Genomic DNA, 26,458 nt, shown 5'->3' on the forward strand with positions numbered 1-26,458 from the left:
CAATGTACAAAAAAAAAAACTGATGAAGTGGAAAATATGTTTCTTTTGACAAAAGAAAAAAGAAAAATAAATCCTACAAACCTCTTGTTTAATACATCATTGAAAAATATCTAAAATGGTTTAATTTTATATACATGTTTAATAATCTAAAATAAAATAATTTGATAGAATTTTCTATAAAAAGGTGTGGAAAATAGTAATTAGCTAATAATTATTTGTCACTTAATAGAAAATATTTTCAATTAATTTTATTTTATTATGTTTTAATATTATATTATCCTATAAAAATTATATATAAAATTTAATTTTTATTTTAAATAAAGTGAAATATTTTAAAATAAAATTAAAATGTAAAATTTATATTTTATAATTTAAAATCTATATTCATTAAATAATTTAATTATATTCTCTAATTAATTTTAAGTAATATATCAAATAATTTTATAATTTAAATTCAGTACTTAACTTTTTAATATTTAATTTTTAACTATTAATTTTCAATTTATCAAACATTACTAACTTAAAAGCATGTAAATCATAATTTTATTAAAGAAAAACAAATTATAGATTCAAACTTAGTGCATTTAACGTAAAAATTTCAAAAATCTTAATCATATTATTTCAATAAAAATCATTTATTCTTCCCCATTTTCTCATTTAAATCAAAATTAAAATAAGTGACTAATAATAATTCAAGATATAAAAATGGAAAATATTTTTATATTAATAAAAAAGGGTAAAATATATTTATTTTTAGTTTCTCCCAACAATCCCGCGGTTACTGGGTGTGTTTTTTGGTTGCCCTCTCTCGCCCGCACGCACATCCATCGACTTGATCGAATCCCAGAAACATCCACTTTTGGGTTTTTTTTTTTTTTTTCATTTCGAATCCATACGGTTCAGATTGCTAGGGTTTCCTCTGCGGCGGATCTTTTCCTTTTCCTTAATTAAATTTGCTGAATTCTAGGGTTTTCTTTTATCTGGCTCAGATCTGAGTTTTTTTAAGGCGATTTCGCTGTTAAATTTTTGCAAAGATGTTTTGGCGTATGGCCGCATTGTCCACTGCGTCTCCTGTGAGTTTCGCCTTTTTTCTAATCTGTGCCAACGTTTATGCCATTTCTTGTGAATTTAATGAATTGGGGGGTTTCTTGCCCGTGAAATTTCTGTTTGGATGCTGGTAAATCGCAAAAAAGAAAAAAAAAACATATTAAGGGCCTGAAATAATGTGTTTCGATGTACCGTATTGGGTAAAAACGTTCGTACTCGGTATTCCTCATTGTAAGAGTAGTGGTACAATATAGAGTATGGGCCGTTTTATCTGGAGAATTTTCAACTTCGTTTATTGTTCCATTCATATCAAGTTTATAAAAAGTCAGGCAGAATTTGCTACGGGATAAAATGAGTGCCCCCTTTTTTTTTTTTTTGAATCAATTGGCGGTTTTTCAAATGTGAAATTCAGTGTTTGTTCTTGTGCATCAATGTGTTCTTCTATCTGCCTTTATTAGAGGGAAATATTGCGCTGTTGTTTCCTCTAGTAGGTTAGATTTGGGGGGGAAATCTTCTTAGGCTTGCATTATTATGGTAGCTGTGGTAGAAAATAATTTTGGCTATGATTGTCTCTAGAAGGCTATGATGACATTCCTGTAATAATAATTTATCTTTTAGTTTTAGGTGTGGCTGATAGTTGTGTGTCATCCTAATTTTATTCCCTAATAAGCCTTGTGGAAGGAAATGATATTTAAGGGTCGAGGCCATTCTTGTTGTTAGTTTACAGTTGACTTGTTTGCGTACCATTTTCTGTGCATGTATTCTTCAGAGAGTGTAGCTTTTATTACTTCGTTTATTGACAATTTATTTTTTATAATCATTGCAGGTTGAGACAATTTTAGATAAGGAAAATTTTACCCTGGAGGAGCTTCTTGATGAGGATGAAATTATTCAGGAATGCAAAGCCCTTAACGGGCGACTTATAAACTTGTACTGTTTCTAGCCTTCAGTTGTGCTTCCTTCTTTCACCTCATAGCATGTTAAATTTTTCTATACCGTAATGTTTCAACTAGACTATATATGGGTTCTAAATGTGCGTAAATAATGCTTTTTTCTATTACTTTAATCATCATGCAGCGTTCTGTTCTATGTGAGAAATTGTGTTAATGTTTGATCATTCATAAGGTCATAGATTTAAATGTTAAGGCCTTAGGCAAAGCCTTCTGAAACCTCATAGAATTTTCATTTTACAGTGTATGTGACGAATCTAAAATGGTGCAAGGAAATGATTAGACTCTTATAAACATGAAGGTACATAGATTGGCATTCACCTTTGGGATCATTATTGATTCTTGTCTTCTTATCTTGACAAGTAAATATTATTAATAAAAGTCAATCTATTAATTTCATTAAATATGTGGATATCAATGCAAACCTCGTTGATGAGATCCACAAGATTATACCTTTTACTTAAGATTAAAGCAGTTGAAAGTTTTTGGTAAAGAACAAATGTTGAAGTATGGTGAAGCATAATGTACAATGCTGTTAATTTTGTAGAAAGCCAAACAAAGTACGTTGGAAAAGAATCAGTTCAAGATTTGTAGAGGTCTTTTGCTAAACTGTTTGAAATTTTCAGTGGAGGTGGCCAGTTGTGTTTCATACTGTGTATAGAAAGTTATGCAAGATCACTTTTAAAAAAAATGAATAAGAAACACGTTATCAGTAAATTGTAAGCCAGAATGTAACTAATGTATGTACCATAGTTTCTAGCAATATTGCTATCTAGGGTGCCATATATATGAAATAAATGCTTTGAATAAATTGTCTAGTTTGGAAGAGTCTTTTTTTGCTTGCTACTGTACTGAAGGTGTTCATAGATAGATCTATCTTTTGATAACATCCAGAGCATGCCTTGCTTCTAATAATTATTGGTTATGAAACCAACCGTAAGTAAGAGTGTAAAACCAAGTTTCCAACACTTGGTCCTTTTTTTTAACTTGGAACATGGATCAAAGCTATGGCTTCACCGCCTATACAGGAATTTAACACTTCCAAGCCTGTAACTTCTTTTCAATTAACTGGAGCCTAGGTGGGCTTTTTTGTAAGGCAATAGGCATAAAAAAATGCCTAATTGAGGTTCTTTTTAACCTTTTTTTTCATGAGATGTACCTTTACTTGTTTGGAAAGGAGATGTTATCAAACTCTTTACTTATCAATATTTGAGTATCCAACAATCAACATGGAATCTTAAGGAAACCATTCATATTGGCCAACAAAAAACTGCACGTTCTTTTATAAATATGGTAAACTCTTTAGAGTTTATTATCATAATTATATATCTTATGCTTATATACACATGCACAGACCACATAAAAACGCACACATACATTACTTACTCAGGCAAGTGCTCATTTTGCGCTGTGTACCTGAGGTAATATAATGGTTCTAGCACCTAAAGTGCGTCATACACCCTCAACAACACTGCTCATGCCTCTTCTTATGAAAGAAAGTAACCTTATTTGGGATCTCTTTAGGGAATGTTGATGGCTTGAGATGTGGGAGGCTTGAATATTAACTCCTTTTGGAGATGCACTTTGCAAATTAGTTGTATGTCAATGACTAATCTTTGTTTTTACTTCATTGGTTCTTTTTTTTGCTGACATATTTTATTCTCATTTGCAGCTTGCGGGAGAAGGCTCAAGTTGAACAACTTCTTCGATATATTGTGGTAGAACCTCCAGAGGATGCGGAGAATAGGAGAACATTTAAGTAGGTTTTAATAGTTTAGCAAATGGGTTTGCCCTGACTCCCTTGATTTTACTGTATGCTAATTGTAATGCTTGATTTGTGTGATTGTAGGTTTCCTTTTATTGCGTGTGAGCTTTTTACATGTGAGGTTGATATTATACTAAAAACATTGGTAGAAGATGAGGAAGTAAGAAGTTGACCACATTATTCTCCCTGTATTTGCATTTGTACTTTTCCTTTATTAATGTAAGTTTCTATTGGTGATTGTTTGTTTGCAGTTAATGAATTTGTTATTTTCCTTTTTGGATACCAATCACTCCCATAGCACACCATTGGCTGGGTACTTCAGCAAGGTATCTTGTTTTAAACTTTAGAGAATTCACTTGTTTAAATTTGTATCTTGTGTGCATTTCCTTTCATTTATTATATTTAAATAGCAAGGGACTTTGAATATCTTGTTATCTATGTTAGTATGTTTCATAATTGGTTTTCTTGCTAGGTTGTCATATGTTTGCTGTTGCGGAAGACATTGCCATTCGTGCAGTATGTTAAGGTATGTCTAAGATTTTATTCAACTTGATTGAGGATTTTTTTTTTTCAATTTTTTTATGCTGTTAAATCAGGAATGGTGGTTTTTCTGGTAGTATGGCATGCATGTATGAGGATATTGTTTTACTAGCATTCTAAGAAAGAAATTGAAATTTTATATTGCCCTGCAAATTATGTTTTAATTTTAAACAATTGACCATGCGATATTTGGACTTTTTTGTATGATTTGCCATTTGGTCCATGGGTAGTTTCATCTCTCTTCTGGGTTTTTTTTTCTTTTTCTTTGATCAGTTAAAGATATGTAAAATCTGCCAATTTTTTCCCTTGTCATCTTAGAAGACACCTTTTTAACCAATAATAGCCATTACTCTCTCCTTAGACCACCAATTTGTTGAGTTGCGGGTTTAACTTTATGAGAGTTCTGGGACTACAGTAGTACAGTAGTAACTGTATGCAGATTGAATCTTTCCATTAACGGGTCTCTGAATCTAAGTTACTTAGAATGTAGATTGATTGGGTTCATGTGACAGGAAGTGGGATTTAGAACACCACCTATCTCAAGAGGGGTTATTATTGGGGTATTCTCTCCCTTTATTTCTATCTGATTCTTTTGGACTTCTAAATTAGTTAGGCATTAGAAAATAGTGGATCATTTTATTTGATAGCCGGCAAGCACAAGCTTATTCTGACAAGAGTTTTTTTTCTAGGTGCAATTTCCTCTTTCTTTGTAATCATTTAAAATGTTGATTGCATAATCTTTTTCGTCTTTTTTGGAAGATACAAACTCCAGATTGTGTTGCATTGCACCTAGAAGTATAACAAGGACTAAGGTGCCAATGATTGTCAATATAACACGGACTTGGTGTTCTTTACATGGCTGAGTTTATTGGATTCTGGACGAATCTGTTGTGTCTCTTGAATTGAACTGCCTATTATACTTTTCTTTCTAGAATTATCCTTGAACTGTGCTGAATTTGTGGATGCTTATCATTGATCTCATACTATGTATGGGGAATAAAGATGTCTTTGAATTGGCTTTGAAGGTGCTTCTGTATTTTTGATCTGATTTGTTGCCTTTATGATGCTGTCCAGGGCCATCAGGAAATTGTGAAGCGTCTGGTTGATCTGATTGGCATAACTTCCATAATGGAGGTTGGCGTTTATCTGTTTTGTTTTTACATTGAATAATGAACCTCTCAAAAGCTTGTCAAGTTTTAAATCTTTCTATAGTTTCTGCTCATTTAATGTTATTACTTGTGCATTTGGTTGTTTACTAGAGTTCCATGTTATTAAAATATTTTAAGTAGTTTGCGATGAATAAAATATACTTTTGATCCTAGATTGCCACTCACTACCCCGCTGAGGGGTTTTTGTTAGCTTATGCAAGTCACTCCTTGTTAAACAGGTTTTGATACGTTTGATTGGTGCTGATGAGCATATGTACACAAACTACAAGGAGTATATGCAATGGATAGAGGATACAGATATATTGGAGATGATTGTGGATAAATTCAGCTCTTCAGTAAGTGTTTTTTTTCTACTTTGTTAAAATGTAGTTGCTACTTGAGGCTTCTTCTCTTTTATGGGTGGATAGTTGGAGCTTTTTCTTTTACTTGTTTTACTGCTTATCATCTTGCCTTCATTTTCCTATACTGTTTTGGGGTTATATCCTTTTGATCTTGTCAAAGGATTGACACTTTCTATCCCTTCTACGGACTCCTTTAGGTAGAGAATATGTTCTCAATGGCTCTTTTTGTAATCATTTGATGTGACCTAATGCAATCATTAGCGTGTCCTGTACTTTAGATTGTTCATGGCACCACTGTGTCTACACAATTTTTTTTTGTGTTGAATGCTCATCCAGATGCACGCACACATGCAAGGAGGAAGTGATTTATCTCCACACCTGTATTTGTATTTTAATAATCCAACTAATGAATTTTATTCATTATTTGCATAGCCTTTGTACAGTGAATTTCAATTTAATATAAAACTTATAACTATTTTTTAGATTACAGAAAAAAAATATTCACTAAAAAATAAAAATATAATGAAAAAAAAAACTATATTCTTGCAATCTAATATGAGCCCTTTACTTCTTCCCCCCCCCCTTTCCTTACTGTTTATTTAGATAAGCTTTTTCCCTTGTCCTCCAAACCGTCCTTGCACCCTCAATTCCCTTGCAGTATGCCCGAAAGTGACTCAAATTCTACATCTTTCTTTCGAACCCTGAACAAGATCACCCATTTAGTACCTCATCTAATATTTGTTTTTTCATTCTTTCAACCAGCTGTTTAAATATATATTTATATATTCATAAATATATATTTATATATTCATTTATTTGTGTGTGTATATATATTCCTTGGGTTTTTGGCATAGGGTGCCTGGATGAGTGAAAGATTAGCAATAGATGGAAATATATTTTTTTCTATTTTTTCTTTTTGTTGGGAGTATTTATGGGTGAGAATTGGTATTGTTGATGGTGGAAAGCCACCCTTTGGCAGAGGTTGAGCCAACCTTGTGTACTTCCCTTTTACTCTTTTTGATTTTATAGTTCACAGAGGGGAATCCATTGTAGGTCAGTCCTAGAATAAGTTAAAGGGAAGACAGACGAAATTACCCTAGACAGAGTGTGCTGCTTACATACCTCCTTTGCATTGCCTTTTAAATTACCCTAGACAGAGTGTGCTGCTTACATACCTCCTTTGCATTGCCTTTTACTCCTGATTGTGCTCATTATCTATACCCAATTCATATGTTATTCACTTGTGCCTTGATTAGAACACAAGTGCTGGCCTTGCATCACTCCTTCAAATTCTCTTCAACTACTGGAATTATTGTCTGCCAATATAGTAATGATAGAGATGATGTGCTGATTCTTTGTTAGATATCTTGGAGGACATTCCTGATCTATGGAATATCACTGATTTAAGATCATTAAGGTCTTCTGATGAAGGTGTCATTTCATTTTTGGTGTTCAAATTTGGATTAGTATTTGTAAAATGTTAAAGTGTTTTTTTACAGGATTCTGCTGAGGTGCATGCCAATGCAGCTGAAACCTTATGTGCAATAACAAGATTTGCTCCTCCTGGTCTTGCTGCCAAAATTACAAGCCCAAAGTAGGTGTCATTATTTTCCTCTTATGTTGCTTATAGATGTGTGCTAACAGTGTGCTCTGAGTCTTCAATCATTTAATTTGGGTGTTTTTTCTTCTTGGTGCTGTCATGAAGTTTCACTGGAAGATTATTTCGTCATGCTTTGGAAGACTCTAGACCAAAATCTGTTCTGGTCAATTCCTTGACCGTCTGCATATCTTTGTTAGATCCCAAGAGGCTAACATTCGGCATATATCAAACATACCGCCAAGTTTCTCAAGGACCAATGATAGCTGCTAACCCTGAGACAGTTGAAGGAATGCTGGAGAGTTTAGGTGAAAGTTATCCTTTTTTACTGTTAGCTTTGATAGAATCAGAAAATGAATTAACTAAAGATGTTATGGTAGGGGTGCTCTTTCGGCATGCCCCTCTATGTCAGACATGTATGCTATTGTGTTGAATGCATGTGCATTTGATACTGCTTTATAGCTCATGGCAGAAGCTTAAGCAATTCTTTTCAACTAAACTTTAAGGTCAATGTTATCCTACAGGAGAAATTATAAATCAGGTTTCCATTCTGCAGGTGATTTGCTGAAGCTTTTAGATGTTTCCTCTTCAGAATTAACCTTGTTAACCACGTATGGAAAACTACAGCCTCCTCTTGGAAAACATCGGTTGAAGGTATTTTTCTTTTAAACTTGCATTTTTCAATTTTGAGGATTGTCTTTTTTGTTGTTTGTTGTCTTGCATGAATCAGCTATAGCTGATAGTTGAACTTATTAATTTGTATACCAGAACACTATTTCAATGGTCCTTTTCTATGGACCAGAAATTTGCTCAACCAGAAAAGGCTGATTGGTTATTTATAAATTGGCATGGGATTTTACAGATTGTAGAGTTTATTTCTGTCTTACTGACGGTTGGTAGTGAAGCTGCTGAAAAGGAATTAATTCGACTGGGTGCTGTGCAGAGGATTTTGAACTTGTTCTTTGAGTAAGTTTATAATCCGCTTTGCAATGATTTCATTGCTGGGTGAATCCTCTTTCTCATTCTCTTAGTTAATTATGCATGCAGGTACCCATACAACAATTTTTTGCATCACCATGTGGAGAACATAATACTGTCATGTTTAGAGAGCAAAAATGTTCCGCTTGTTGAGCATCTTCTTCGTGAATGTAACCTTTTGGGGAAAATACTTGAAGCTGAAAAGAATTGCACATTAACTTCTGATCTGAATATGGTGGTTACTGTGTCATTCTTTACTTTGCTCTCATACCATTTCTGTAGCATGCTTTTTGGTTCCAAATAAATTTAATGTTTGATCTCGTTAACCTTTTTATCCCCCACCCCCTCTATTTTAGCTGAATTGGTTCTTGTTTTTTCCTTTACTCTAATATTCTGCAGCCAACAATTAGTGCTGAAGGTAGACCGCCTCCAAAGATAGGAAATCTTGGACACTTGACACGCATATCTAACAAACTTGTTCAGCTTGGAAATAGCAATGCTGAAATTCAGGCACATCTGCAGGTTTTAAATCTCTCAAAGATATTTCATTTTGTTTTCTCAAATACTTAACAACATAATTGCAAGTTGCAACATTTTATCGAACTTGAATTTTTTTTCATTTTTATTCTTTTTTGATCTCTGGATAGAGAGTCAGAAGTAGAACTTAATTCCTACAGTTTAATGATATCTAACATTCAATCTATCCGATAGTGAGTCTACATTTCTATTTGGGATGTCTGATAAATATTATCCGCAATCAAAAGTTACAGTAGTGTGATTTCTCAAAAAAAACAAACAAACAGACAGTTGCAGTAGTGTGACATTGTGAACAACATTTAGTTTTAAGTATTTCTGATCAACAAAGGAAAAAGAAATTGGAATCTTAAATCAGATAATGATTAGTTCTTTTGAGTGCAGTCAACTATGAGGAATGTGTTAAAATACACATCTGACTCCTTTTTTTTTCTGCATCCAATTAATTTAACTGCGACATCATTGTTTTAACACATTCCAAATTATGTCATGGTCAATTTTTCTTTCTTTGCATGCTCACATACTGGTCTTTAAACCTTGAATTTTCAAGTTCTAACCATCAGATGTTCCCGGTGGAAAGTTTCTGCCAATTGCTCCTTGATGCAATACCTTGTAGATTCAAAGTTTTTCAACAACCCGAGAGCTGTGTTCTTAATTTTTGTTTTCTGTCTTTTGACAGGAAAACAGTGAATGGGTTGATTGGCACACTAATGTCTTATTAAAGCGTAATGCTGCAGAAAATATCTATCAGTGGGCTTGTGGGTATGTCAGCTTCCTCAAATGTTGCCTTTTTTCTTTTCTTTTATCCTGATGCCATCTACAATTTACGCATTTCAGATTGGTGATTTTTGGTATGTGGCTAAAATTAGTATTCTTTAGGGTTGAACCTTGTTGAAACTGCGCTTGTTCCAAAGGTTGCATTCTTCATGAAACCTTTAACCCATAACTAGTTTCACTTGGTATTGTTGAACAAGGATTATAAGATGGTAGTATAATGTTTATAGGATATAATCGATAAATGCTAAAGGACTTGACTGAATGTGATTTTCTGTTGAACCTGTTTGTAAATTTGCTATAAATTACTGTTGAACAAAACGAAACTGCTGGGGATTAGTAAAATAAAACAAACTAGAATTAATTTCTACATAAGGCTTAATTTTCTAGCCAGTGTCTCTATACAAGTAAATTTATCCAGCTTATTTGTTTGAAATGTTGAGATTTTTTAAATTGGTTGGTTGTACCATTGGCAGATGTGTAAAGTGTACTGTATCTTACAATTCTTGATCTGATAGTAAGACTTTCCTGGCAGTATAAGATGGGAGTCCTGGCCTATCTCAAGTCAGTGTAAAGACATTTATGGACAAAAATATAAACATGAACGGAAATTGGGAAGTTGTGATGGGAGAAAAAAGCATGGGTGGGGGAGGGGTGAATCTATGGAGATAGATATATTCTTTTTACCCTTTAAGCTGGTACTCTTAGAAGCTTTTTGAAATGTTAAAATGTTTTATATTATTTGGATTTTCAACATTCTGGTCATCCCATAATCTCTCTCACATTCCCAAATAGTGTCAAGGTGTTGTAATATTGGATGTAATCTCATTTCCACCTATTCTTTCAATTTTAGACTAATTTACCTTTTTTTTTAATCACTTTAGTCCTTTTTTTCCCAAATAAAATTTAAGTCTAACTTTTTCTTAACATTAAAACTTTAGATGTCATATTTTAAAATTAAAATTATTATATTTACTCTAATGATTTATTTTTACTATATTAACTATAATTATAATTATGATTGGTGATGCAATCACTTTTCATTAATTACTTTATCTATCATAATTTTACAGAAATTGGGACTAAAAATATTAAGGGAAAAACTTGTTTAAAAGAGAAAGAATTCTATAACAACAATTTAGTAAAATATGCATCTACTTAATCTTATATTCCAATAGCCAAACACCTGAATCTTACATGCTAGCCAAATAAACCAAACAAGTTATTGTAACATTCCATTTGAATGTAGTCACCTGTTATGTATTAATTTTCTATACTATTAGTGGAAGCATTGTTATGACAATTGAATCTTTGTGGTAGTTTGATCCTTGATTTATCATTTTTTGGTTTGGTATTTTAGGATAGTCCACGCGAATTGATTTGTCACTGTTACATGAATGACTTCAGTCACCAGGCTGAAGAGCATGAAAGATTTTGAATGTTAGGCCAGAAAAGGAATGATTTTGAATGAGCTTTAGCAACTTCAATCTTTTAGTAGCAGAAACGCAGACAAGAAAAATGCTTAGAAGTTTCATCAAGTTTCTGCTGCCAGAAGACCTTTTTTGTTTGATGTAATATTTATTACTTTTTCGAAGTTAATTTAATGTGATTTCATCTATTTTAACAGGAGGCCAACGGCTCTACACGACCGAACCAGAGACAGTGATGATGATGATTACCATGATAGGGATTATGATGTTGCAGCCTTGGCAAATAACTTAAGCCAGGCATTTCGATATGGCATTTACAGTAATGATGATATGGATCAGGTTCTTTCCAGAACTTTTGTACTACTCTGGCTATGTTTGATTTTTTTTTTTTAAATACCACTACCTAGATAAAGAACATAAATATATATTTCTGAATTAAGCAATTATTTTCACATTTTTAAGTGGCTATATATTGTATTGCAATTGATGAACCTTATTTGCTATAATTTTGTAGCTATGCAAGAAATGGTTGTCATATTAAAACTACATTCGATACTATTTGATATGCTTCATCGACTTGCTCTTCGTTCTTCCTTTTCTTTTGGCCTTAAAAGGAGTGTCTTTATGTTTTTGCAAAGCTGTTTGTGCAATTGTTGTGGCTTTCCCTACTATTCTTTGTTAGTTACTGTATTAGCTGTATATCTGTAGTCTCTTTTACCATATAAGATTTATTAGGTCTTATCTTTAATATCTTTAATTCCCTCTTTGTTCTTATCTTAAATATTACTGGTTTTGTTATGTTTTTATTTAAGTATTTGTTACGTATTGATTCTTGTGTTAAATTAGCACACTCCTGTTTATAGTGTAGACTCTTTTTTCTTTAGCTGATATCTTTTTCATGTGTCAGGTACATAGCTCACTCGAAAGAGATGATGAGGTACATGTTATGTGTTATGATCTGAAATCTAAATACAATAGTTGGATTCTGGTCTGTTGAATAATTATGGAAAAAACTTGCTGAACTTGCTCTTGAAGACTTCCTATTTGTGCATTTATACTGTGAAGTTATTAATTTTTGCTAACTTATTTCTGGTATTCTAAAAGGGGATTTCCATCTTTTATGGTCCAGAACTTCCCCTCTCCCTGCCCCTTTTTTTGCTCTTCCTTTTAGCTTTTGGAATTGTATTTTGCCTACCCTATCTTTGGGTAAAGAGAATTTTTTGTGCATAACCGAACTTCTATTGCTGTAATATTTTTCAGGATGTTTACTTTGATGATGAATCTGCTGAGGTTGTAATATCTTCCCTGCGCCTAGGAGACGACCAAGAAAGGTAAGGTTAAAAGAAGCTTTTGACTAACTGGTGGAAATTGGAATTTAGTCACTTTATTAGCCATTATGAAAATTTTATCCTGTTAATCAAATTTCTTGAAGTAATTGGTGAGAAATTTCCATTTTGCCTGCAGTGGTTCTCTTTTTACAAATTCCAACTGGTTTGCGTTTGAAGATGATAGAGTTTCCAATGAGTGCTCGACTGGGGCATTGGCTTCTGCATCACCCAACACTGGGAGAGCTGCTGTTGTCAATGGTGAAGGCAAAGATGACGAGGTTGTTGGTGGTGAAGATGACGATGACTTAGATGATACTGCAACATCTTCTGAGGTTTCTGAAGGAAATAAAATAGATCACTCCAGTGACGAGTCTAAAGACTCCAAAGAAGCTGGACCCAGTGCAAATGAGAAACCGCCTGCATGGGTTGAATGGAGAGAGACCCCGGGCTCCAATGAAGCATCTGGTTCTGGTGAATCTGCTGCTGTTCCAAATGGTGAAGTGCAAGTGAAGCTGGAGGAAAAAGGCAGGGATGATAACCCACCCTCTTCATCATCTTCTGTTAATACAAGTGAAATTGTTTTGGGGACAAACGAAAGCCTCAGCTCAACCCCCCCTGAGTCCTCTGCAAGTCCACTTGTTACCAAGGATGATGATACAACTTCAGGAACAGAGTCTGCCCCTGAGATTACCGAAGATGTTGGAGATCCAACCAAGGAAACAAAGAACTAATGTACTTTCTGAAGAAATGGTTTGGTTCAGCTATTATTACTCATTCTGTGGCATGACATTGATCTGATGGGGGGTGGGCAGGCACTGCTTGGTTTGATCAAAAGCTGTCGGTTCTCAAACAGCCTTTGTGTACACGGTGGTGGTTGATTGGAGTCGATGATTCTTTACCTCGTCCACCTACCCACCCAGCAATGCATGGAAAGTTTCTGTTATTTGAGAGCAGGTAGGTTCTAAGCCACGGGACGCTACCCAAGTAAACCAAAATTTAATCAAATATGTTGTCTAGCTTCTTATAGTGTTGTGACTAAGTAAGAAAATGGCAGACACGATGCTATTCCAACCTTACTTGTTAATATCACATTATTCTCCTTTCCCCTTAAAATTGTTAATCGTAGAAATGATTTTTTGTGAAATGCTGAACTTTCTTTAACCAGCCTCCTGAGCTTCCTTCCTCTCTTCATCTTTCACTTTTTGCACTGTTTTATGATCGTATCATATGAGAAGAGGAAGAGGGGCAAGGCTGGCAGATACCCCCACGTAACTAATGGGATAATACTTTTAGCAATGCTATATCCATATAAGTATGCACCCAAGGCATTGCGCAGCGGTAGGTATATGCTCTGTTGATATGATTTGATTGGAAAAGAGACGTGTTGAAGAACCGTTTTGCATCTTTCAACACATTCAATTAATCTCGAAACATGAAACACGAAATAAGTTAGCAAATCAGTTAAGCCATTTCTAATTATTATCCAAGTCTGAAGGAAAAGAATGTGCAGTAACTACTAGTCCATTTCAACAATACTCATCCTATGCTCCTCTGCCTAATGCCTATCACCTGAAAATCTATACATGAATCTTAGTAGTACGTACAGAACTAGACAGAATGAGACATTACCAACTACTGAGACTATGTTGCTGGTGTCGGTCCTATTTTCACTGCCTGTTGCTAGCAATAAGGCCATTCTATGTATATGAAACGGACTTGCTTCTAAATTCTCAACATTTGCCCTCTGTAGAAGCTAGCTCGTTTTTGTCAGAGTTCAGATTGATATTGGACTGTGATTTATCACTTGGTGCAGCCTCATTCTGTTTGTTTTCATTTTTCTTCGAATTGAGAAACCGACCGCCAGATCCTCTGGCTCTTCTTAATGCATGCAAATGACGGGATTCATGCAAGTATGGCTGCAAAATCAGGGAAGCATTGCAGTGGCAACTAGAGTTAATATCCCAAAACTAAATGCAAACATTTGAATTGACCAAAAAATGAAATTCATAAAACCAAAACTTAACATACTTTCCTAGACTTGGCAAGTTTATTCTCTGATTCAGCTTTCGCACGAGATTGTCGACGTCGCAAGATGCCATGATATTGTTTTGCATTAACAAAGACAGGCTCTTCAACTGCATCTGATGGCAAGGGAACTCCAGCTTGCTGAATACCCATCAACTGAAGGTGGACCTAAAACAGAAGCACAAGACAAGCCAACTTTAGCCTGGAAGTATAATTGAAATACACCAAACATACAGCACAAAGAGTATTATACCATAGGTTGACCGCCATAGGGCTGTGGGGGATATGATTGAGCATCATAGGGTGCAAAGATGCTTCTATAATATGGATCTGGATAAGGGTAAGCAGCCGGTGCCTTCAGTTTCATAAGCCAAGGAAACAAAGAAATGTATCAGAGACCCATAACAAATTGATACCTCCCTATTCTAAATGTTAACAGCAGGTTTTAGCTATACAACTTTCAGCAAGAAAAACAATTTGGACAATCAAAGATGACCATGAGAAGCATAAAACAATTCCTCGAGCTTCAAAATGCCCAAAGGACAGCAAGTTTGATTTTAGAGAAGAGTCAACTCCATTTTGAAGGCAAAATAAGCAAACGCACCAATGCGTGTTCTCACCAGAGATGTTTTCTATCAATCCTGAAGTTACATTAGCTGGGAAAGAAATAAAAAACATTCTAAAAGGTAATTTCTTAGCCAATGAAGAGCCAGTCCAGTGGACAGGCTGACGCCCTTGGTAGTCCCAATCTAATCTACCTGCTACCTAGTGTGACTGTTTTCTTAAACAAAACGAGGAAGGGGGTATTATATCATTATTCAGCCAATTTTCTGCTAATAATTTTATCAATTACATAGCTGAAGTTTCCCCCTGCACCATAGACATTTCATCTTTCAAAAGAAAATGAGAAACAATCAATACCATTCAGACTACTAACTCTGTTTAACAGAAAGGTTCCTTTCTTTTACAAACAAAATTCATGAGTTAAAAGGTCTCAGTAAAAGCAAGAAATATGCTACTATAGACATTTCATCTTTCAAAAGAAAATGTGAAACAATCAATACCATTCAGACTACTAACTCTGTTTAACAGAAAGGTGCCTTTCTTTTAGAAAAACAAAATTCATGAGTTATAAGGTCTCAGTAAAAGCAAGAAATATGCTACTATGTATATGCAGCATATAATGGAACTACATAAAACCTTATGTACTAAGAAAGCTAGGGATGAATGTGCCATCATTAAGCACTAACAGAACAACACAAGGAAGACAGTACCAAATTAACTAGTTGGTTAAGAACAAAGAAATGTATAATCAGAATTGTTACTAAAAGTCTTTTTAAAGGAAAACCCAAAAAATACTTGCTCTCCAAAAACTAAGGCTATTTTTTATTGACGAAACCAAAACAAATTTCTGTTTTCATTTTCAAAAGAACTTTTAAAAAACCATTCTCAATAACCAAAACATGAAGGTCTGCTACTTATTTTCTTGCATTATGCAAATCAAGCATTTGGTTATTTTCAATTTCATTCAAAATGCATTATTGTAAAGTATTCAATATGACGCTGGCTACCTTGTCTTTATTTAGTACCTTGGAACTCTTGATTGATAAATGTCAGTTTCACATTCTAATTTCTTATATACTTGTGCAGTTTATGAAATTAATAATAAATTGAAAATTTTGAAACCATATGTAGGAGAAAAAGGTATTTAATTTGATGATATTGGGACTTGAATACTGTTGATATACACCATTGTATTGAGAAATTTAAATAATATTTAAAGGGGCAAAGGCTACCTAATAATATCAATTCATAACAAACTCATAAATCTTTTTTATTTTGTGCTTACAGATATAAAACACATTTCCCTACTTTGCATTTACAAAATAACTTTTTGCTTTTGATTGACCGAGTGACCAAACACATTTTTCTAGAAAACAAAAACTATTAATTAAAAATTATAAAACAAAAAGTGCTTTTAAAACCAAACTCTGTCTAGATATCCTAATTAACAATCCTCAAGTGCAAAACTGGTAATACCGTCACCTCTCAACAGACAGAAAACAGTAGCACCTGAAAACCATTCCTGAACTCCAAAAATTTCAATAGACTGCAAATAAAATTTTATTCAGCACACAGATACTTGCTTTGTCTATCATAAAAACCTTCCATTGCTAATAGAACTCAAGGCCTAGGAAGTAAACAGAACTCATCAAACCAACAAGGTAAATGCTGCTCCCACTGATGCCTCAAAGAACCAGAGAATTCTGATATATATTGCAAAAAAAAAAAATTATAGAAGAAAATCCATCTGACCCCACCTTTAAACAAGAGATGAGAGTCGCAACTAATTTAGCAGAGCAGAATGACAGGCATTTCAATGTCCTAATTCCTGGAAAAGAACTAAAGAACACCACTGAAAATTTTTAACAAATGCAATAAGGCTCAATAAAACCAAAGAACTCCCAAATGCCCCTCTCTCCGTCTTTTCACTTTAAATTGTTTGATTGCAGGAGGGATCATTAGAATGCTACTACACCCTTATACTCACATTGCTACCATAATGATGATTCCAAGCTTCACTAAGTCTTAGATACATAATCTCGACAATCATGATCACAAACACATCGTCTTCTCACCATCAACTTCCATAAGTAGCACATGAACCCCAAGGACCTTACAAAATCTAACTTACCCTTTCCAATTAAATATCCCAACAGCAGAGAGCACTTGCCATTCTCTAAATCTACCAGTATCATTTCTACAATTAACTAAGATTCTCCGCTATCCCTTTTTCGCCTGCCTATTCTTTTTCTTTTTTATCCCATAGGAAAAGTCTAGTTGCTTAACCAGAAGAGGAGACTTGTACATTGACATCACCATCTTAACAACTTTATCAATCCAATGGTTATTTAATTTTACTTGGTAAACATTTCTTTTTGAAATGTTTTCTCACAAGAAAAACATGTTAAAAGATTTTGTAAGCATAACATTTAATGCTATTGGAGTAGTCAGACAACTTAGATAAAAATAAAAATAATAAACAATTTTCATATGATATTTTTTGTATTGGTCTAATCACATATACATATATGGCCAGGTCAGACATTAATGTATTGTAAGCAATTCATCCTGCATCCAATGTGCCCTGGATGTAAAGGCAGCTATGAATCATGGAGTAAACAAGAGCGAGGAATTACATTTCCAGGCAAAATATTGTAGGCTTTCTGTACAAAACAACTCGCAATACAAATATCTAGGTAAAGGCAGTGTGATGAAGGGGGAAAGGCATAAGGGATGAGAGAAGGCTTTGAGTAGTTATCTTGAATTAAAGGATTGCCTAATTTAAAAACTGTGAAACAATTTTCAGAAAAGATTATTGAAGTGGTTGGGCAATTGCAAAATGTATCCAGGACCAAGAAACTTAGATTAAATTTTGATGATAGTTAATTTTAGATCACAACTAGTTTAGGACAATATTAGCAGCTCAAACAAGAAAGTAAACATGAAAAATAAATGTTAACACTGAAAAAGATTTAACTCTAAAGATGGTACCACAGCATGTTGAGGTGTTGTGTAAGGCATGTATGGGGTGGTGATAGAAGAGGGAGAAAGTCCCGTTACAGGAGATGATGAGTGATCACTGAACTCCGAGTGTATTTTCTGTTCATCAACTTCATTATTGTCTGGTAAAAATAAATTAGTTAAGATCAACACCATAATAAGACAGAACTCCAAATGAGAGCAGCCACAAAGAAAGTTAATAAAATGCAAGCACTCAGACAACTAACATATAAAGCAGTGCAGGGAGAAATAGTGACAAGTAAAACTGTAAAGTAAAACAATGCCGCTTACAGTACCCACCAAATGGTCCCATATTGCATGCATATGATGCGGAGACACAAAGAGCCATCATTCTAATAAATGTAATAAATATTTGAAAATGTCTAATAGAATGCAGTTAACTTAAATTTCAAAAACAGACCAAAGAACAAGGTCATAAAATGAAAGCATAGGGACAAAGAAGATGGCAAGCATCCAGGCACAAAGGGTGATAATCGAGTTACATCATGGAGCCTAGAAAAATACCAAACTAAAGTATCCAGTATGTTTCCTTACCACACAGGGAAAACCCGCACAAGGTGATACCACAATATATGAAATAGCATGGAGGTAATAAGCAGGAATTCAACAGGGTGGAATTGAAAAGGTCCTTTCAATCTCGTTATTTAAATACCAAACCTCAGTTAAACACCAGAAAAGTAATATAAAAAAAAAAAAACAGAAGAAAATTAAAGAATGAAAAATGCCACAAATGTATTCAATATTTTTTCCGTTCACAGAATTCAGAAGAACATAACTACAGCGGTACTATAAAACAAGAAGTTGACGAAGCACTTGAAAAGAATAAATACCAGAAAGATCATGCGCAGAGGAAGTCATAAGGTAGTTGTGAAGAGAGGATAATCTGCAAACTGAAATCTGGCAGCACAACCAGCAGAATCCAGGTCAGGGCAGCAAAAAAAATCAGTGGAATTTAATCAAACCAGGAGAGCTAGAATTGATGTGAAATTTAGATTTGAAGCAAAACCTATATTAGTATATACCGAACAGCTACACTCTAAGATTCTAAATACAAGAAAGTATTTACTTAGGCTTTGTTTGGTTGTTACTTCTACTACTTTTCCTTTTCTTCATAAAAAATATTAAAATGAAGAAATTTCATAAATGATTAAAAAGAAGAAAAACTAGACTACAACACGAATTCAAAGACACACGTTTTCCAGTAAAGTAAAACCATGTTTTCATTCTCTAAAAAATTATATTCTTAAGTTCAAAACTTCAAATCCTTCAAAACGATCTATTTGCTTCCGCATCCGACCACTTTTGGAGGGGAAAAAAGAGTAGCAAAAGTAACAACCAAATAGTACCTCAGTGATTTGCTAATTATTGCAAACCATCACAGGAAAGAGCCGAAATTCGAGAAAACTATATCTACAAGTCAAAACGAAAGTCAATTTAGTAGAATAAGCAACTATTCAAACGTAAATTTGAGTTAATGTTTTGTTGTAATTATGAATTAGGCAACCATACAAGCAGATTGTATCTTGGATAATAACAAAGTGACATCCATGCAAAATGAGTAAACAATTTCAGAAAGAGTAATAAAATTATGAAAAAGTTTGTAAATGAGCCCAATTACAGACCTTTTTTTTCTACCTCAAACTTTCTTAATATCCAAACGGAATAGGAAATTGAGGTGCGGAAGAAGAAAAACATTTCTGAACAATTCGAATTTTAGAAGATTTAAAAAAAAATAATGGAAAATTTGTGTTTCTTTGAAAAGGAAAGAATAAAAAGAGTTGATAATAATTTGAAAAGAGAGAAATGCACAGCTAGGGTTTAGCGCGAGAATCGAAACTTACCTCAAATAGAATCGAGAAATATTTGATTATCGTTTGTTAGTTTTTGTGTCGGGCGGAACTGAAACTGAAATTGAAATACCAATCTTTGCTGTATATGTTTGGGAAATAGAATTGTTATGGTTAAGGAATTGTTGATTTATTTATTTTTAGTAATTTTTTGGTATGTGGGAGGAAAGTTACCCTACATTGGGGTGCACATGGGGTCTAATTTGAATTTCCATTTTTGCCATTCTTTTCTTTCACACTTTCAAATACTTTCCGTGATTTGTATTTCTAAACTAATTTTTTCATTAATTAAATATATTATATTAAATTATTAAAATTGTTACAAATTTTGAAACATTTCATAAATGATCTTATTGAAAAATTAAAATAATATAAATATTTAATTTTAATAATAATGATAGTTCAAATTATAATTAATATAAATTAATAAGAATTTCAATAATTAAAAATGAATATATACAATTTAAATTTTAAAGTATATATATTTAAATTTTTCAATATTGGATATTAAAAATAATATATAATGATTTAATATTAATAAAAAATTAAAACTATTCTCGTGGTGTACATATTTATATTTTTTCGTAATCTATGTCTAAATCAATTATATCGATAATTATTGACATATATAATCCTTGTTGTATGAATAGGTATTCAATGTAAATATAATTTTATAAGGAAATTAGATTGAATTGTTTTTATTTTAAACTTTAGTTAATAAAGATATATCACAAACAATTAACGTGCAAAATGGTAGTTTCTTAATTGTGCCACATTAGAATGCTTTTTTAATTGTATTTTTACATTGTTATATATATTAGATTGGTTTAGGAATGTATATTTGATTTTTTTTCTCTTTCGGATAAATCTCATATTTAAACACTTATTTCAATTTAATGTGTAATTTAATACATGAATTTTGATTCGATGTAAATTTACATATGAGACTTTAATTGCAACTTAAATATACACTTAAAACTTTTTATTTTAGTTTGATTATACAAATTTAGATGAACAAATACATCGATTTAATTTTATATTGAATTAATATATTTTGTAAATATAAAATGATGCTATGTTGATAATAATGTTAGTGATTTTATGAAAATCAAATCAAATCAAAATTCAATTTATAAAATTATATAAATCAAAATCCATGCATCATGTTAACATTTTTTTTGGAGGAGGTGGATGTTGTTTCTACTCTAAAAAGATAATTAAATTTATAAAAAAGCAATAATGTAGGAGGATGAGACTTATACTTTGAGAAGCTTTTTGATATTGCAATCAAATGGAAAATAAATGCTCAATAAAATGTTTTACTAGAGTAATGATTTGATGAAAAAAGGATTAGATAAAAGTAAGTATACTCGAAGATTTATATTGATGTCTCTCTTGTTCTCTGATGTTGAAAACTATTTCAATTATATAGAATCGATTGGGACATATGTCATGATCTAATAATATTTTTTCTAACCCTTCTTTTGATATTATTACTTGGCTTACATTGATTATTGTTGGTGAAATTGACTATTTACTTTCTAATTGTTATACTGTAACAAGATATTTATGGGGTTTAGACTTTTTGAACTACCAATTCATTTAAGTATAGGACTCATTTTGTAGATTAATATATCATATTACATTGCCAAAATTCACATATATTTTATTAAAAATTTATGCATGTTTATCATTAATATTTAATAAAAATAAATGTTAAAAGGATTGATTGACTTTTCAAATTAGAATATTTAAATATTAGTTAATTCTTGTTAAAATGTAGATTTAGAATGAAATTAAAGTTTGATGTATATAAATATATAGAGGATTGTTATATACTTATATTACACTATATATGATTTTAATATTTGTCTTAAATTTTTAATGAAAGTTTAAATCTAATTTTTATGGGACAAATTTTAAAATTATATATGATTTTTAGTCTAATATGTAATATTTTATATGTGAATTTTAATTTTGTATTATTTAATACATAAAAATTAAGAGTTTAATTTCATTCAATTTTCATAGACCACGAACATAATTATCAATATAGCACCATTTTATATTTATGTTTTATGTACACAAATAATCACGTTTACCTAATATAAAAATAAATTGACACATTTATTTAAATGCCTATAATTAAAATAAAATTAAAATTTTATGTATACATTTAAACTAAAATCAAAGTATTATATATAATTACATAAAATTAAAATTCATATATCAAAATATACATTAAATCAAATTTAGTATCCTGTAATATTTGGGTCAATATTATTTAATAGACTATCATGGACGTGGATACACAGGATAGAAAAAGTAGTGTTAAATATTTTTAAATAGAAAAAAACTTCGGGCAGTGAGGTGCTGACCGTTCGACAACTGGAATGAATCAGGGCCACGAAGTAAGCGGGCCCCACGGGAGTGAGAGGATGCGGTTACAGCTGACCGTCGATGCTTGACTAAAAGTTGGTGTCAGTATCTTTTAAATTCACAAAGTACCCTTTGGAACTCATTTTTTTCCGTACTATCTCGATCATTATTGACGAAAATCTAAAGTTTGTAATTTGAATGAACATTACTTCGGTAAATTTACCACTATAGTTAAAAGTCGAAAGTTTGTCACCAAGTAAGTATTGATAAGGGCTAACAATTGCTCCATGTAAATTTATTTTAATTGAGATTTCATTGAATTCTGCTATGAACTCTTTATTTTATCATTCAATTTTAAATTTCAATAATTTAAAATAAAATTTAATAAAACGGTATTAAAAATTGTATAAATAATTAATTTTTATTGTTTACGTAAATTTCAACTAACTATAAGTAAATAAATATAAAATTAGACATAATAACTTATTTGACTATTTAAATTTAAAAAAATCATTTTAACTTTTATTTAATTCTTATTTTTTAGCTCTTAAACTTATATTTTTATCGAATCATCTCAAAATGAATAAAAATATAAACTTTTTAACTTTGAAATTTTAAAATTGAAAAAATTATAAAAACTCATTTTAAAAAGTTTAAAATCATTAAAATTATTTAAAATATAAAAATATTTTAAATTAAAAATAATTAAACTCTAACATATCATATACGTGAAAATTCACGTGTATGATACATTAACAAGGTTAAAAAATATTTAATTTTTCATCTATTTTTAAAATGATTTGACAAAAAATATAAGTTTAAAAATTAAATAAACAACTAAAATAATTTTTATAAAATTAAGAGTCCAAAAAATCATTACACTTATGAAATTATGTGTCCTACGAAAATTGCAAAATTGCATTGGATGTCTTTCTGTCTCTCAAACGTATATATACTTTTTTTAATTTTAAGGAAATTAAGATTATATGTATATGTTCGTATTAGACTTGGAATTTAAATTATGAATGTAATAGCAGAAAAAGTTGAAATCATTCAAGAGTTCTTATTTACTAGAACATAATTATTTCTCCTAACAATAATTCGTTAAAATAATATTTTGTTTGATTTAAAAATAATTATGATAATAAAGTTTTATTTAATTTAAAATTATTAAGAAAACTAACAACGTCAGCATTTTAAAATATATTGACTTGATTTATGCTTGTATGTGGAAATAAAAAGTAACAAATATGGATAGAGTTCAACAACGAAAATCATGATGGGTCACGTTATAACATTCTTAAACTTAAAATGGAGAGTGTTGTTTCAACATTTTAAAAAGAAATCAGATCACTAGACTTCAATAATCACGATTATTGCAGTAACTATTTTCTTTTTCTAATCATAATAAACTTAATACCAATTTTTTTGGATTTATCATAGTTTTGATTTTGACGCATTCCAATGAATAAATTATCTTGTGTGAAAGTTTATTTATATCAAGTATCTTAAATTAATTATTTTTCTTATATGTTAGAGTTTTTATCATTTTACTTGAATGATAAAGGCTTGAGACACATTCTTTCAACTTTTTATGTGACAAGTAAAATATAATGTTGAACAATTGTAGTTCTATTAGCGAGTTTTACCGTCAACATAAGCGTGGTATTAAAAGATATTTCATTCTATTTGTTTGTATTTATTACGTATATTTTATAAATTAAATTAAATTCATTAATTTTCGAGTAATATTTATGAATGAGAACCTCAATATATTTTTCTTCCATTTGATGCAAATGAAACAAATATCCATCAACATACCAATACTTACATCCTCTACATCATTTGTTGCATCTATCTCCATTTATTAAGCCACTTGTATATGGATAATAAGATTTTGTGCTATAATTTCTACATGGCGCTTTGCAGGGCAGCTCATATGCCTCCCGTGTTATTAGAAGGTAAAAATATATTTATATTTCTTATTTGTTTAATTAGATAAAAGTAAATTTAATTTTTAATTCAATTAATTTTGTGTAATCTTTTAAATAAATTGTGTAATTTACTTATCTAATTCAAATATATTTTTTTTTTCGGATGTGCTATATAAAAAATTCAGAAAAATAAATACTAGCAAACTAAAGAAATGTTTATAACATAACACATATCGGATTACATTTTATAAACAACAAATCAAAACATCAACATTTCTAATCAAGAAACTAGTGTAGCTTATCCAAGTAGTAAGAGAGTCTCCAGTTCATCAAGCAACGTAGCTTTGGGTCTTGTGTTGACTAATCACATTTTCTTCTACTACACGAAGCTTTCATTGAATGTGCAGCAAACATTAGCATTAGTAAACTTGCCTTTATTTCCGTCACAATGCCTAAACCTAGCAAAAAAAAAAAACCACTTTAAACCCTAACCAAAAAAAAAAAACTCCAAACTATCAATTTTAAATTTAAAAATTGATTAAATTACTTTCCTCCAGAATTCCCATCAAACTTTAACATCAATTGAAGTCCGGCCACCTTCACTCTCTTGATTTTGATAACATTGAGAAAGGGTGTTGAGGTTAGGGTACACCATTTCATAATGTTTTAGTGATGGCGATAAGATTCTTCAAAATTCTTTGCGAAAGAAACTTGACATCGACATTTATAAATATTGTGATTTGGGTAAAATTATTTAAATAAATACCGACACTCAATAATGTTGATTAAAAACCAACAACAACGATATTTATAGTAAAAAAAACCTATTGATAGCTAAAAAACTTAAATGATAATAGTTATAAGTTCACATATATATAGTTATTGTTGTTGATGCATAATAGCAAACATGGTGGTTGGTGAGGGCTCACACAATGGTGTCACTAATTAATTAATCAATGTGAGTTTAAAGGTTTAAGGTATAAATGATAGTTCTCAGTGAGTTTCTAAAAACAAAAGATATTCGAGAGAATATGGTTAATAAAAGAAATATATATATATATATATATATATATATTGAAATAAGTCTTTTGAAACAAGTGTCTAGTGGAAAGAAATAATGAGTTAAGTTATAATGAGCTTTGAATATGTAAACTTGAATGTAATTGGAATATTTGTTATTTTACTATGAAAAATTTAGGTAGAAACAATGTGACTTAACACTTCTTCACGAATTATACATATAAAAATAATTGTTAATCAAAAAACGGTAAACTTATAAGAGAGTAGTGTCCAACATATTTAGACAAAAAAGCTCATTTGAATAAGGAAACCCTCATTATAAATCAATTAAACCTCTCATTATTTTTTATTTAATTGAGATAATTGATCTAAGTGAAATTCTCAAAGCTAACTAAATTTATTATATAATTATTATATTGTTGTTATTGAAATTTTGTAATTCTACAAATAGTATTAATAATTTAACATGTCTCTTTTGATGTTTTTCATTTTTTAAATATAAAATAGAGACAAGTATCAAACCAAATAAAATTTACATAAGATATATATATATATATATATATATATATATATATATATATATATGACAAGAGTGAAATTTAATCATCGTTGATGTAGACAATTAAATTCAAACTCAAACTTTTAAAATTTAAGTTTCATGATACATCGAATTTTAAAATTTATTTTAACATCTTGTTGGTTAATTTCTTTTGTATTTTTGCTGTTGATTGAATACAGTGCAACTTTTATTTATTTATGTAGGTTTTTAATTAGAGATATATGATTCTGTCTCATGCCTACCTACAAAAAGTAACAAAATCACCCTTCAAAGTTCTTCTTGGGTCATCTTTTGTCTAATAATAATTAATTAAGGACGTTACTATTTGTTACGCTAATTATACACCCACCGAGTTGAGGCTTTAAACACCGGGCAGTCCCTATTCTTCAGTTTTTCGGAAATTTATTAATTTATTTAATGAATAAGATTATATAGATTAGAGAAAATAACTAATATTTGTTGTATGTGTTTAAAGACAAATTCCATCAACATAATAAAAGCTTCAGTTCAACATTAATAGAATATTATGTACGTTGATAGAATATTATGTACGTTGACAATTGGATTTGTCACAACTAGAGCACAACATATCAGGAATAATTGCAAACACTTAATATAATAAAGAAATCAGTCTCAAATGATCTAAAGCGACGAAC

At 31.2% G+C, this 26,458-nt stretch overlaps 2 protein-coding genes across 4 annotated transcripts; one reads left to right on the forward strand and one right to left on the reverse strand.

Annotated features, from left to right (window-relative positions):
* The first annotated feature begins 731 nt into the window (after positions 1–731).
* Positions 732–13,597, forward strand: LOC108482933 (uncharacterized). The gene is made up of 19 exons (XM_017786042.2): positions 732–1,073; positions 1,874–1,977; positions 3,670–3,756; positions 3,847–3,922; positions 4,014–4,088; positions 4,235–4,288; positions 5,377–5,436; positions 5,690–5,806; positions 7,312–7,406; positions 7,518–7,717; positions 7,966–8,063; positions 8,272–8,375; positions 8,457–8,622; positions 8,787–8,909; positions 9,601–9,683; positions 11,323–11,464; positions 12,033–12,062; positions 12,386–12,456; positions 12,590–13,597. Exons 1-19 carry the CDS (start codon positions 1,035–1,037, stop codon positions 13,182–13,184), a joined length of 2,319 nt encoding a protein of 772 aa, XP_017641531.1. The 5' UTR covers positions 732–1,034; the 3' UTR covers positions 13,185–13,597.
* Positions 13,598–13,902: 305 nt separating this feature from the next.
* LOC108482934 (nuclear transcription factor Y subunit A-7-like) lies at positions 13,903–20,041 on the reverse strand. 3 transcript variants are annotated; one of them, XM_017786044.2, is made up of 7 exons: positions 19,905–20,038; positions 19,410–19,473; positions 18,894–18,960; positions 18,034–18,164; positions 14,732–14,833; positions 14,482–14,646; positions 13,903–14,369 (listed from the first exon to the last, which is right to left on the reverse strand). In XM_017786044.2, the coding sequence occupies exons 3-7, from the start codon at positions 18,919–18,921 to the stop codon at positions 14,184–14,186; spliced, it is 612 nt and encodes a 203-aa protein (XP_017641533.1). In that variant the 5' UTR covers positions 18,922–18,960; positions 19,410–19,473; positions 19,905–20,038; the 3' UTR covers positions 13,903–14,183. The 3 variants fall into 3 exon arrangements, with proteins under 3 accessions (XP_017641533.1, XP_017641532.1, XP_052884915.1); XM_017786043.2 differs by lacking the exon at positions 19,410–19,473 and having other exon boundaries at positions 19,905–20,041; XM_053028955.1 differs by lacking the exons at positions 19,410–19,473; positions 19,905–20,038 and adding an exon at positions 19,686–19,890.
* Between the last annotated feature and the right edge of the window lie 6,417 nt (positions 20,042–26,458).

Source organism: Gossypium arboreum, chromosome 5 (genome assembly GCF_025698485.1).
Source record: "Gossypium arboreum isolate Shixiya-1 chromosome 5, ASM2569848v2, whole genome shotgun sequence".
NCBI classification, from domain to species: domain Eukaryota; kingdom Viridiplantae; phylum Streptophyta; class Magnoliopsida; order Malvales; family Malvaceae; genus Gossypium; species Gossypium arboreum.